This window comes from Rhinolophus ferrumequinum, chromosome 25 (assembly GCF_004115265.2).
Source record: "Rhinolophus ferrumequinum isolate MPI-CBG mRhiFer1 chromosome 25, mRhiFer1_v1.p, whole genome shotgun sequence".
Lineage (NCBI taxonomy): Eukaryota > Metazoa > Chordata > Mammalia > Chiroptera > Rhinolophidae > Rhinolophus > Rhinolophus ferrumequinum.
In genome coordinates, this window is record NC_046308.1 from 5936519 (window position 1) to 5948918 (window position 12400).

Consider the following 12400-nt stretch of genomic DNA (forward strand, 5'->3'; position numbering starts at 1 on the left):
GGTTCGATTCCCACATGAGCCAGTGGGCTCTCAACCACAAGGTTGTCAGTTCAATTCCTCGAGTCCCGCAAGGGATGGTGGGCTCCGCCCCCTGCAACTAAGATTGAACACGGCACCTTGAGCTGAGCTGCCACTGAGCTCCCAGACGGCTCAGTTGGTTGGAGCGCATCCCGCAAGGGATGGTGGGCTGTGCCCCCTGCAACTAGCAATGGCAACTGGACCTGGTAGCAATGGCAACTGGACCTGGAGCTGAGCTGCGCCCTCCACAACTAAGACTGAAAGGACAACAACTTGAAGCTGAACGGCACCCTCCACAACTAAGATTGAAAGGACAACAACTTGACTTGGGGAAAAAAAAAGTCCTGGAAGTACACACTGTTCCCCAATAAAGTCCTGTTCCCCTTCCCCAATTAAATCTTAAAAAAACAAAAAACAAAAAAAAAAACACTGTAATTTAAGTTGCCACCTAACTATAAACTAATACTTTACAAAATCAAAACTACTAAATGTGGAAGATTGAAAACATTTATGAATGTAGATAATTTCTCTTTTTTGGATTTTAACATGTACCTTTAGTGATGTCTTCATTGCTTTGAAGCTGACAAATTATAATGTATTACCATTTATAAAGTATTACAATAGAAATGTAAATCACCTCAGAATTATTACAAAAGAAAAAGAGTAAATGATCACTTACAGAAGAAAGAACCTGGGTTAGATTTTTGTCATTTGGTTCGTGGATTTCTTAGAAGGCAAAATATGACCCAATAGTATATCTGACTTTGCAAATGTTATTTTTGCATATTGTGGAATATAAAAGAATTAGGTGGCAATTTGGAAAGATCATAATATTACTTTTCCTGTAACTTTAAACATTTCTTCCATGTAAATTGTCCTTTTTTGTTATCATTCTAATTAACATCAAAAGACTTCAGTGGCCAATCTTTTATGGTATTATACTTGATATTGTACATATATGATATTCAGATAGATATACTAGGTATGTTGACAGATACATCCTACTATATGGGTCTCTTATTTTAAAGTGTACAGAATATCACTACATCTATTCTCTTGGGCTGAATATTCATTTATTTTATTTTTAAAGGTTTAATGAAGAGACTAGAGGAGGAGATAAAGTTTAATTCATATATGGTAACTGAAAAATTTCCTAAAGAATTAGAGAACAAGAAAAAAGAATTGCATTTTTTACAAAAAGTGGTTTCAGAGCCTGCTATGGGCCATTCTGATCTTCTTGAACTTGAATCTAAAGTAAGTGACAATCATCTTTTTACAGCTCCCAATTTTATCCTATCACCAGTCCTGTAAAAATTATGTGAACTGCTTTCTATAGTGTCCTATTCTTGACTCTTAAGTTAATCTGTGCTAAGAGTTGACACCTCTTGTAAAGAGTTGTTCTTTATGAGGAATTATAGCATGAAATGCTGGTGCTTAATATACATGATATAAAAATCTAGTCAACTGATTAGGAAACTAAATAACTTGGATATATAAATTAATGCATATAATTGACTCATAGGTTTATGTATTCATAATACATAATCGATGCATAATAATTAACAAATTTAAATATATATATATTAAATATTAATTTTTCTAAGAATAATATAACAATTTTATACTTAAAACTAATAATAGTTATTAGTCTTTTATGCCAGCTTTGGAATTACTAAACTTTCTTGTAATGTTCATTGAAACCTGGTGTCATATTATCACATTTTTGTTCCCTAGAAATAAACACTAATCAGATATATATATTTTTAAATAACAGTTAAATATTATGAAAATTGATTGAACAGTCTTGACGTGCTAATCCTTTAATGTGCTTAATAATCACTACAATTAAATACATAATTCTGATCAGTGTATTCTTTTAATTTACTTATAGAAATTAGATGTCTCAGTCAGATTTGGCTCAAATCTAATTTCATAGAATTAACAGAATGCTAGTCTTTTCAAAGGACATATATATATATATTGAAAGCCATGTAATTTTTTTGATTTGTCGAGAGACTGCATGCTTCTATTGGCTTTATTCAGTTTTATTTTATTGCATTGGGAAAGGTTTGGATTAATGAGTAGGATAAATGATAGCTATGGTAGAATCGCAGATTATTAGAACAGGAAAGGTTTTTAGATGTCATTCATGTCAACTCACAGCTGGGTTCATGAATTCCTTGTACTAAATCCCTGAGGAATGTTAGTCTGGATTTGCTTTATCATTTGCTGTGATGAAAGTCACAACTAGGTGAGAGGATAACTTCCGATTTTTAGAAATTGTATTTTTGATAATGTATGAATATCTCATGTAAAATACTTCAGGATAATTTAGACATGGGTGATTAAATCCATATAAGTAATCAAATTGTGTAAAAATATATAATGAAATGTTCATTATTTCTGAAGTAATCATAACAGTCCACTCATAACATTGATGGAACTGTTCCTCCCATCAAATCACGGATGATAGGAACTGTAAATTCAAAGCTTGGTTTGCCTATATGTTCTTTCCTTTGTGTAATCATAGAGAGAATTTTAACCTTTTTTACTTTCATACTGTTTTAGATAAATGAAATAAACACACAGATCAATCAGCTGATTGAAAAGAAAATGATGAGAAATGAGCCAATTGAGGGCAAACTCTCACTGTACAGGCAACAGGTAAGACCATTCCTATTTAGATCTGAACATGTTCATAAACACCACAGGCTGTATTATCTATAGTGTTAAAGTGAGAAGGAAGTAAAGAATAAATGTTCTTCTGTCATTGCTAATCTCCAGATTATAATAAGGAATTTGAAAAAGCCACAAAAGACGCATGTTCAAATTTGAAATGCAATCCACCTGATAATGCTTAGTTTTCTTAGTGTCTGCCAACTGTGGTGATAAGAGCTGTTTGTGTCTATATCTGTGAGTGTGGAATTTGATTGTTTAAGCGAAAGCTTACTCTAAGTGATATAAATCATAACATTTATAACCTTTTATGAATTAAAAGCCATATACTGTTTCAAGTTTTAAAGTTCATTTGCAGGTATAAGGTAAATTAAATTTTAGTGCAAAGGCCTTTATCATTTTATCCACACTATTAGATTATGAGGGTATATGTGTTGTTATGTATTTCTAGACAAAAGATTCAAATGAAAGCCATGGGTTATCTGAAAAGAACCCAGGCAGGAGGACTTTAGTGTGAAGAGCTTCCTGTAACCTCAGAAAATACATAAGAGAGCTGCATGACAAAGCATTATTCAAGGATATTAGGATTTGTAAAACCCTTTTTATAATGGAAAATTTCAACTCTATGCAAAGCTAGAGAAAATAGTTCAATAAACCCTCTTGGCCATTCTTGGTTCATCAACTGGTATACCTCCTAGCCCCTGTTAACAGGATTATTTTGAAGCAAATCTTAGACTTCATATCATTTTATCTATAAATATTTCAGAATGGAGCTCTGAAAAATAAAGGCTTTAAAAAAACTTAGAACAACATATTACAGGTGAAAATTTTAGTAATTTCTTAATATTGGCAAATATCCAGTGTTCAGATTTCCTTGATTGTCTCTTTTCCTTTCTTTTTAAGTTGCTTTGATTTAATTAGGATTCATACAGGATATATACACTGCATTTGGTTGATATATTTAAGTGTCTTTAAATCTATAGATTGTCTTTCCCATATTATTTATTTATTTAATAATTTTCTTGTAACTTATTTACTGCAATTTATCCTATTTACTACATTTCCCATAGTTTGTATTTTACTGATTGTGATCCTATGGTATCCTTTTAACAAGGTCGGTTTCCTGTATTTCCTACATATGACAACTGGAAGCTTGAACAGATTCTGGGTTGATACTTTCTAAGTCGTATCATGTACTTTCATTTGGAGATAATAATGTCTGGTTGTCTCTTTTTCTGTGTGATGTTAGCAGCCATTGATTAGTCTTGCCTATCCATTAATTTTATTAGGGATCACAAAATAATGACATTATGATTCCTTCTTTGTTTATTAGCTGGACTACGTCTATAAAGAGAAGCTTCCTCTCAACTATTAGGTTGGTGCAAAAGTAATTGCGGTTTTTGCAATTATTTTTAACCTTTAAACCGCAATTACTTTTGCACCAAGCTAATATTCGGTTACCCTGAACTATGGTTCATATAAGAAAGACAGGGCGCATGCTTGATTCTCACCTTTATTCAAAATGATTGGTTTCCTCTAACTCATTTTTATCCTCCAACAGTAGAAGTGATCAATTAGGGTTCAGTTTTTTCAGTTTTTTTTGATTGCTTGTTTATTTAACATCATTATGAATCATAGGTGTAACCGTATTTGAATACGTTTCAAACATTTTCTTTAGTGATGCTCAAATTGTCCCATTTTGGCTAATAGGAGGCTTTTCAAGTTGACGTTTGTGTCCTTTTAGGACTCTATTGTCTTTTGTAATGTGCTTGCTTTCTGGTGCGAGTAATATATTTCTAGGCTCATCTTTTACATTATCCGTCCTAAACCTGGAGTTAGACTTTCTTCTGTGCACTTGATTTTAGTAGGAAATGATATTAAGAGACCACAATCTGGGTATCAGGACTTCTTAATGCTACTGGGTGGCCATTGTTTTAAGGTCTGTTCAGTGGACAAAACTAGGAAGTATTTTTTCTCTTTCTCTCTCATAACGTACATCGTGACTTCATACAAATCCTTCCAGTTCAGATTCAAGACTGCTAGGTTTTTCCTTTGCCTCATCAGTCTCACATCTTTCTTCTTACTACACTTTGAAAATTCTGGTTCTCAGTGATATCAATGAAATCTAATTCATTATTTCCTTTATTTCATTGGGACTTTATACACAACAGTTTCAACATAAAAGTACCAATATTATCACCAAGAATGTGATTACTGCTGAAAATTGTTTTTTAGTTTGTTTTGTCTTATGATATATCCTAGTAGGGATATACAGTCAAATAACTGTTTTAAAGTCATAATCATTTTCCTGCATGGTTATGCCACAAATTAAACTGGATACATATAAAATCATTTAGATTTTTAGGGATTAATTTGTTTTATAATTATTTAAAATATTTACATGATTCTAAAATCAAACTTTAGACATATTCAAACAAGACATATTCAAAGAAGTTTCTAACATCTACCCCTGTGCTATCCACCTTATTCTTTCCTTCCCCTATAGGGGAAGTTTATAGTTTATTCCATTAAAAATAATATTATGTATGTATATATTCATATATCTCCTTCTTAGAGAAAGAAGAGCATATTATGTACATTTTTATTCTCTGTAATTTAAAAAAATATTTTATTTAGGCCAGCCCGGTGGCTCAGGTGGTTGGAGCGCTGTGTTCCTAACGCCAAGGTCACTGGTTCGATTCCCACATGGGCCAGTGAGCTGCGCCCTCTACAGCTAAGATTGTGAACAATGGCTCTCCCCGGAGCTGGGCTGCGGTGAGCAGCCAGAGGTTGGCATGAGCTGCCGCGGGCTGCTGTATGCTGCTGCGGGCTGCCGTGTGCTGCCATGAGCGGCCAGCGAGAGCTGCCATGAGCTGCTGCTATGAGCAGCCGACCGACTGCCTCAGCCGGGGGAGTGCAAGGCTCATAATACCAGCATGGGCCAGGGAGCTGTGTCCTACACAACTAGTCTTAGAAGCAACAAGCAACGGCCTGAACTGAAGTGGGGGGAGGAAGGGGAAAGCGGAAGAAGGGGAGAAAAGTATTTTATTTATTTTTTAAATTAAATTTATTGGAGTGACATTGGTTAGTAAAATTACATAGGTTTCAAGTCTGCTTTTCTATAATACATCATCTATATATCACATTGTATGACTCTGATTTTTTTTATTCTTAATATATGCTGGTATATAGTAGAATAATATTTATTCCTTCTTTTGTAACAGATAAATTCATATACCATACAATTCACCCATTTAAAATGTACAATTCAGTGGGTTTTTTTTTGTATATTTACAGAGTTGTGCAACCATCACTACAGTCAATTTTTAGAACATTTTTATCACCCCAAAAAGAAATCCTAAACGTGTTAGCACTCACTTCCCATTCTCCTCAAACCCCAGCCCTAGGCAACTATCAAATTGTGTCATGGACATTTAATATAATGAAATCATACAATTGTGGTCCTATGTGTCTGTCTTCTTTTACTTAGCCTACTGTTTTTAAAATTAATCCATGTTGTAGCATGTATCAATACTTCATTCCTTTTTATTACTGAATAATATTCCATTGTATGAATATATCACATTTTGTTTATCCGTTCGTCAGTTGATGGATGTTTGGGTTGTTTCTACTTTTTGGCTATTATAAATAATATAGTTATGAACATTCTCGTACAAGGTTTTGTGTGGAAATATATTTTCATTTCTCTTGAGTATATTCCTAGGAGTGGAATTGCTGGTTCATATAATTCTGTATTTAACATTTTGAGGAAATACCAAACTGTTTTCCAAAGCAGCTACACCATTTTACATTCCCACCAACAGTGTATGAAGATTCTGATTTCTCCTGTCTTTTTTATTATAACCATCCTAGTGTGTATGCTATTCCTGTTTGCAGTCACATGGTACTCTATTGCGTGGGTATACCTCAGTTCATTCAACCAATCCCCAGTCAATGGACATTTGGGTTGTTGCCATTCTTTTGCTGTTACAAATCGTGCTTCAATGAATAGCTTTTTATTTACTTCTTCGCATATTTTTTGCCAGTGTATCTTTGGGATATAGCCCCAGAAGTAAGATTGCTATATCAAAGGGTAAATGCATATATAAGTTTGCTAGATGTTGCCAAATTCACCTCCATAGGGGTTATAGCATTTTTCATTCCCACCTGCAATATATCAAAGTGCCTGTTTCCTCACAGCCTCACCAATACAGTGTTTTTGAACTTTTGGATTTTTGTCAATTCTTGTAGATGATAGTATCCTATGATAGTTTTAATTTTTATTTACCTTATCATAAACAAGGTTGTATATCTTTTCACATGAGTAACAGTCATCTTAATGTCTTCATTTGTATGAAATCAAATTTATCAATTCTTTTTCTTTTTATTTCAGATTTTGAGTCATAGTAAGGGATATTTTTCCCTCTTGCAAGTTACAGAGAAATTTACTCAAATTTTCTTTTTGGATTTCTGATTTTATTTTTTTATATTTAAATCTCTGATCAGTGTAGAATTTTTCTGATGTATGGTATTTGTTGTATATGGCTATCCAGTTATCCAGTTGTCCCAATACCAGTTAGTAAAAAAGTCCATTTTTCCCCTCTGGATTTAAAATTCTGCCTTTATTTTACTCTGAATTAAAAAATGCTATTGGATTATTCTAGATTTTCTACTTTTCCATTGGCCTGTCTGTTCATGACCCATATTAACTGTTTTATTTATAGAAGCTTTATAATCAAGTTCTGATATCTACTAGAAGTAGCCACCTTCATTTCGAACTGCTTTAATTTTTCAGGGTTTTCCTTACAATTCTTGTTTGTATGTTCTTCCAAATAAACTTTATTACCAACTTGTATAGTTCTAGGGGGAAAAAACATAATTTTTAATTTGGGGGGTTGCTTTATATTTATCAATTACCACAGAACTTACATCTTTGCTATATTCTGTCTTCCTGTCTAAGAACATAGTATTATCCTTCTGTTTGTTCAAGTTTATTTTTGTGTCTTTCAGGAGCATTTCATAGTTGTCCTCATAAACTTTGGAATTTCTCTTGTTAAATTTATGCTTACATATTTTATTTTTTACTTTTACAAATGAGGGCTTTTCTTTCCTTATGTCTATCTTCTGACTGATTTATTTGTCCATGAAAGCTATTGATTTGTTTACCGTAGTTTCCTCATAGATTCTTTTGGCCTTTTAGGTCCATAATCATATGCTAAGAAAATTCCAATTTTTCCTTTCAAATTCTTATGCTCCTTTTGCTTTCTCTTGTCCAATGGTATGAGCAAATACATTCAACACAGTATTAAATTGTAGTGGAGGTGGTGGTCATTATTATCTTGTTCCAGACTTTAGTGGGAGATACCCTCACGTTGCTTTGTTAAGTAAGATCCTGGTTTGGGCTAAGGTTTATATTTATTTTATCATGTTAAGGAAGTACGCCATCAATCCCTGGTACTCTTATTCCTTCTCTCTCTCTTTTTTTTTTTTTTAGCTGGAATACTTCCCTAAAGAGAAACATTCCTTTATCACCTGTCTTTTCATGTTTTTAAACAGGAAGGACAATAGAACTTTTTAAAAGGTTTGCACTGGAAATTCCCCCTCTCCTGTCAAATTTGTTTGAAGAAAATATTTGTACTGTTTCACTTAAGAAGACAGTTTGGCTATCGTTTGTCTTAAACGAGTACAGCCATGATTCATTTAAGGAAATCCCCCGAGAGTCGCTAACTAACATAAAAAGCTGCATTCATAACTAAGAGCAGCCATTTGGATTGTGCAAACATTTGCATAATTCTAGTGAGTTAGATGTGTGACTTTGAACCTGCATTTTATTTATTAGAAGATCCTAAATGCATATATATAATAGATGTTTTAACATTTCATTTTAAAGGTATGGCTACAGAATTTAGATTAAATGACCTGTGTTGCAGGTTTGAGAATAAAGTGTTCTTGTTTTCTTCCAACGAAAGGAAACCCACCATGCAGAAAAACAATAGACTTAGTATTAGCTTCTGTGTACTCACCTAGAATGTGTTTTCATTAGCATTTGAGTGTTACTTGACAAGATTTTAATATATTGTTACTATTGCATTTTTGTTTCTTTGCTAATATGTCCTGTATTTTCAGGGCTTTGATCTTCCAAAATGTTTTTAGGTTGATATTTAATGTACATTGCGTTCTCATACTAAATGTGTAACTGGTGATGGTGGGCATCAGGGCAAGTTATATATAGGTCAGGGGAAACCAACATGATACTGAAAATTTAGCTTGGTAAAATCTAAACAATAGATAATTTCACAAGATAATAGAAAGTTGATGGTATGTTTTATTTTACATTCATATTTAATGTTCAATTAGGCATCCATCATTTCTCGTAAAAAAGAAGCAAAAGCGGAGGAACTTCAGGAAGCAAAGGAGAAGTTAGCCAGCCTAGAGAAAGAGGTGTCAGTGAAGACAAATCAGACCCGGGAATTTGATGGCACTGAAGTTTTGAAGGGAGATGAGGTAAGTTGAGGTATCTCATGAGACAAGGGTAGGAGTATTGTTTTTGTTTGAAGCCATTAATGTTTTTGATTTTTTTATTTTGAATGTCAATGATGGGAAGTTAATCTCATTTTATAAAACCCATTTATTTAAAACTGAAAACTCTGCAGTAATATTGAGATATTTGTGATGTATAATAATAGATAGAGATCTTAGTGATTTTATGAGCTAATGTTCCAAATTTTCACTTTTTAATTAACTGGGTTTATACTGGATTTATTTGAGTATTGTTATAAAAGTGAAACAAAATGAGTAGGAACAGACAAGATAAACATTCGTATTTGTTGATAAATGTAATTCCGTAAAGGGCTGAGAAAAATCATCACTAAGTACTTTGTCAGTAGTGTGTGTTTGACCAGTTGCTCTGACACCATTAAAATGACTTCATTGTTGATGCTTACAAATTTTAAAAATACACTTATAACTTGTGTTGCTATGTACTTAAAATTTTGAACAATGCTTAAACAGCTGTTATTTCGTTGATCCTTTTGTCAGACTCATGAATCAGTAGGACAAGTAATATTGTCCTTCATGGATGGCTAACCTTAAGCACCAAAACTATAATTCCCCATCTCCTTTTCATTAAGTTAGCTCAAGAAAGAATGAATGAATGAATGAATGAAGCAAAATATGTTGTCTTAAGCTCATAGCTTTTTTTTAGCAAATCAAGTGATAGGTCATATTTTAATTCCTAAACATTGCCTGTACTTCACTACCTCTTACAGCTTTTTAAATTTTATATTAGTTACTAGGCCTCAGCAAAGCTACTTTGAAAAGCTGCTCATGTCCAGATTTCGTTTTGGCTTTGGAAAGTTGCTGAATTCACTGTTACAAACTGGCAGAGAGCCTTCACTGCCACACACTTTTTTCTGTGGCAGTTTGGATTGTGGCCTCCCAATGTGCCTTTTAGCTTAGAGGGAAGTAAGTGGTGGATTTCAGAAGTCAGCCTTTGATATCCACTTCCAGATTGCTTTAAGACATGGGAGTATTTAAAATGATACTTGGAAGCCAACAACATATACTTCATGCATGACATCCTTGTTGTCCAGGAAAAAAAAAGATTAATTATGCAGCAATTTTGCTTTATAAGAGAACATGTTACCTCCTAGCATTTTTTTTTTTAAATCTTTTTCTTAAGAAAATGCTGCCCATCTGAAGGAAATACATAGCCCAGTTACTATGGCCACATTTGGCATGAGTAGTGCTTATAATTCAGTTGTGCTTATAATTCAGTATTAGCTATTCCCTCTGTAAATTTGAGGGCAAGAAACCTAGTGCCAAGCTGTTAGCCTTTATGTTTGACAAATTGTAGTGAATAGGAGAAGTATCTGGTGACAGAAAAAGGCATGCTTTTTTTTTTTTTTTTAGGGAGGAAAGATAGCTTTGGAAATGATAAGGTCAACTTAATTTTTAAATAGTGGTCAGAAACTAGAACAAATCAAGTAAACCATTTGGCAGTCACCTAAAAGAACAGAAGGTATTGGGGAACATTAAGCATAATTTTATAAAGAACAAATCTTGGTAGACCAATTTTATTTTCTACTTTGATAAAGTGATAAGCCATATGGACAAAAGTGAGGAAGTTGGTTATAATTATATAATATAGCTGGACGTTACTGAGGTTTCATTTAAAACCACATGGTAATCACCAAAAAACAGTTCTTTGCCACCCATCTGTCAACACAGTTGGTGACAGGGTATTGGGATGTAGTAGCATGAGGTTTGGAAAGAATTCTATGCCAGGAGTCACAAATAGGAGAACGAGGTGGGGCTAACGTTGATTGAGCACTTTTCATACAATGCTCTGTGCTAGATATTTTGCAAACGTATACTCCTTTACTTCTTGTAAGAGATGTTATTTCCATTTTACAACTGGGTGAAGCTCAGGGCCCAGCCGGATGCAGTTCTCTCTCACATGTTCCGGCTGACCTGGAGCAAATCACTTCCCCATTTGTAAAATGGGGGTGATCGCTCTTTGTTGTCGTTAGGAAGGACACACGAAATAGTGGATGTCACAGCTTCCGAGAACTCAAAGGCTCCGTCAACATATAACATCTGACGCCTGAAAACAACCATTCCTCTGGGTTGCATGTTACTGCCTGTGTGAGAGGCAGGGTGTGGAATGGTGAAGTGCATGGGCTCCAGAACTCGGTGGTTTGAGGGCATGTCCTGGCTTTGTCAGTTTACCAGCTTGATGACCTTGGGCAGATTCCTTAACCTCTTTGTACTCAGCTGTGAAATGTGACTGCTGCTAGTATATATTTATACCTCCTGGAATTAGTATTGTGCAGATTAAATGAGTGAATGCATGTAAAGTGCCTAGAATAGTACCAGGCACATACAGGTGCTCAGTAAGTGTTAGCTCTTAACATTTTTATATTTTTGTCATTCACTTGAATGAAGAATTTGAAAGATAGGAATGTAGTTTATAGCTTAAAAATTGAAATTAGTTATTTCCCAGATTGGGGAGCAGTTCTATAGAAAGAAATACCATGTTTTCCCGAAAATAAAACCAGGTCTTATATTAATTTTTGCTCCAAAAAACACATTAGGGCTTATGTTCAGGGGATGTCATCCTGAAAAATCATGCTAGGGCTTATTTTCCTTGTAGGTCTTATTTTTCGGGAAACACGGTATGAAATAGTTTCTGTTGAGGGATAAATAATTTACATAGATTTGAGATGGTTTGAGAAGATAGCACTAATGAATTATTTTAGCTGCCATTCACTGAGCAGTTCCTGTGTGCTCAGTCTTGAGCACTTTAAAAACACATCATTGGTGATGTTTGTATTAATGCAACAGTGTGAATGCACTCAATGCCACGGAACTATACGCTTACAAATGGTGAAAATGGTAAGCTTTATATTCTGTATATTTAACCACAATAAAACACACATACAATATATTCTAATTAATCCCCTCAAAAAGCCTATGAGGTAGATCCTAACTTCCTTTTATAATTGAGGAAACAGGCGTAGGGGAATTCAAGTGACTTCCCAAAGTCACACGGTGAGTTGCAGAGCAAGGATTTGAACCCTGATCTCAGGGCCTCTGCAGCTGTGCGCGTGAGAGAACATTATGCTGCTTTCCAGGGCGCTGTTAGAATGAGTTCATTTCAAGATTCAGACTTGACTCCAAACAGGACTGCGTTGCAGACAAGTCA

General features: G+C 34.2%; 1 protein-coding gene across 6 annotated transcripts in view; it reads left to right on the forward strand.

The window, feature by feature from the left end:
• IFT81 (intraflagellar transport 81) overlaps positions 1-12400 on the forward strand; it is a 170160-nt gene that overhangs the window by 112835 nt on the left and 44925 nt on the right. For all 6 annotated transcript variants that reach the window (XM_033097391.1, XM_033097393.1, XM_033097392.1 and 3 more), the window contains 3 exons: positions 1109-1272; positions 2587-2682; positions 9052-9198. In XM_033097391.1, the coding sequence (XP_032953282.1) occupies positions 1109-1272; positions 2587-2682; positions 9052-9198 (407 nt within the window). The remainder of the gene's footprint in view (positions 1-1108; positions 1273-2586; positions 2683-9051; positions 9199-12400) is intronic.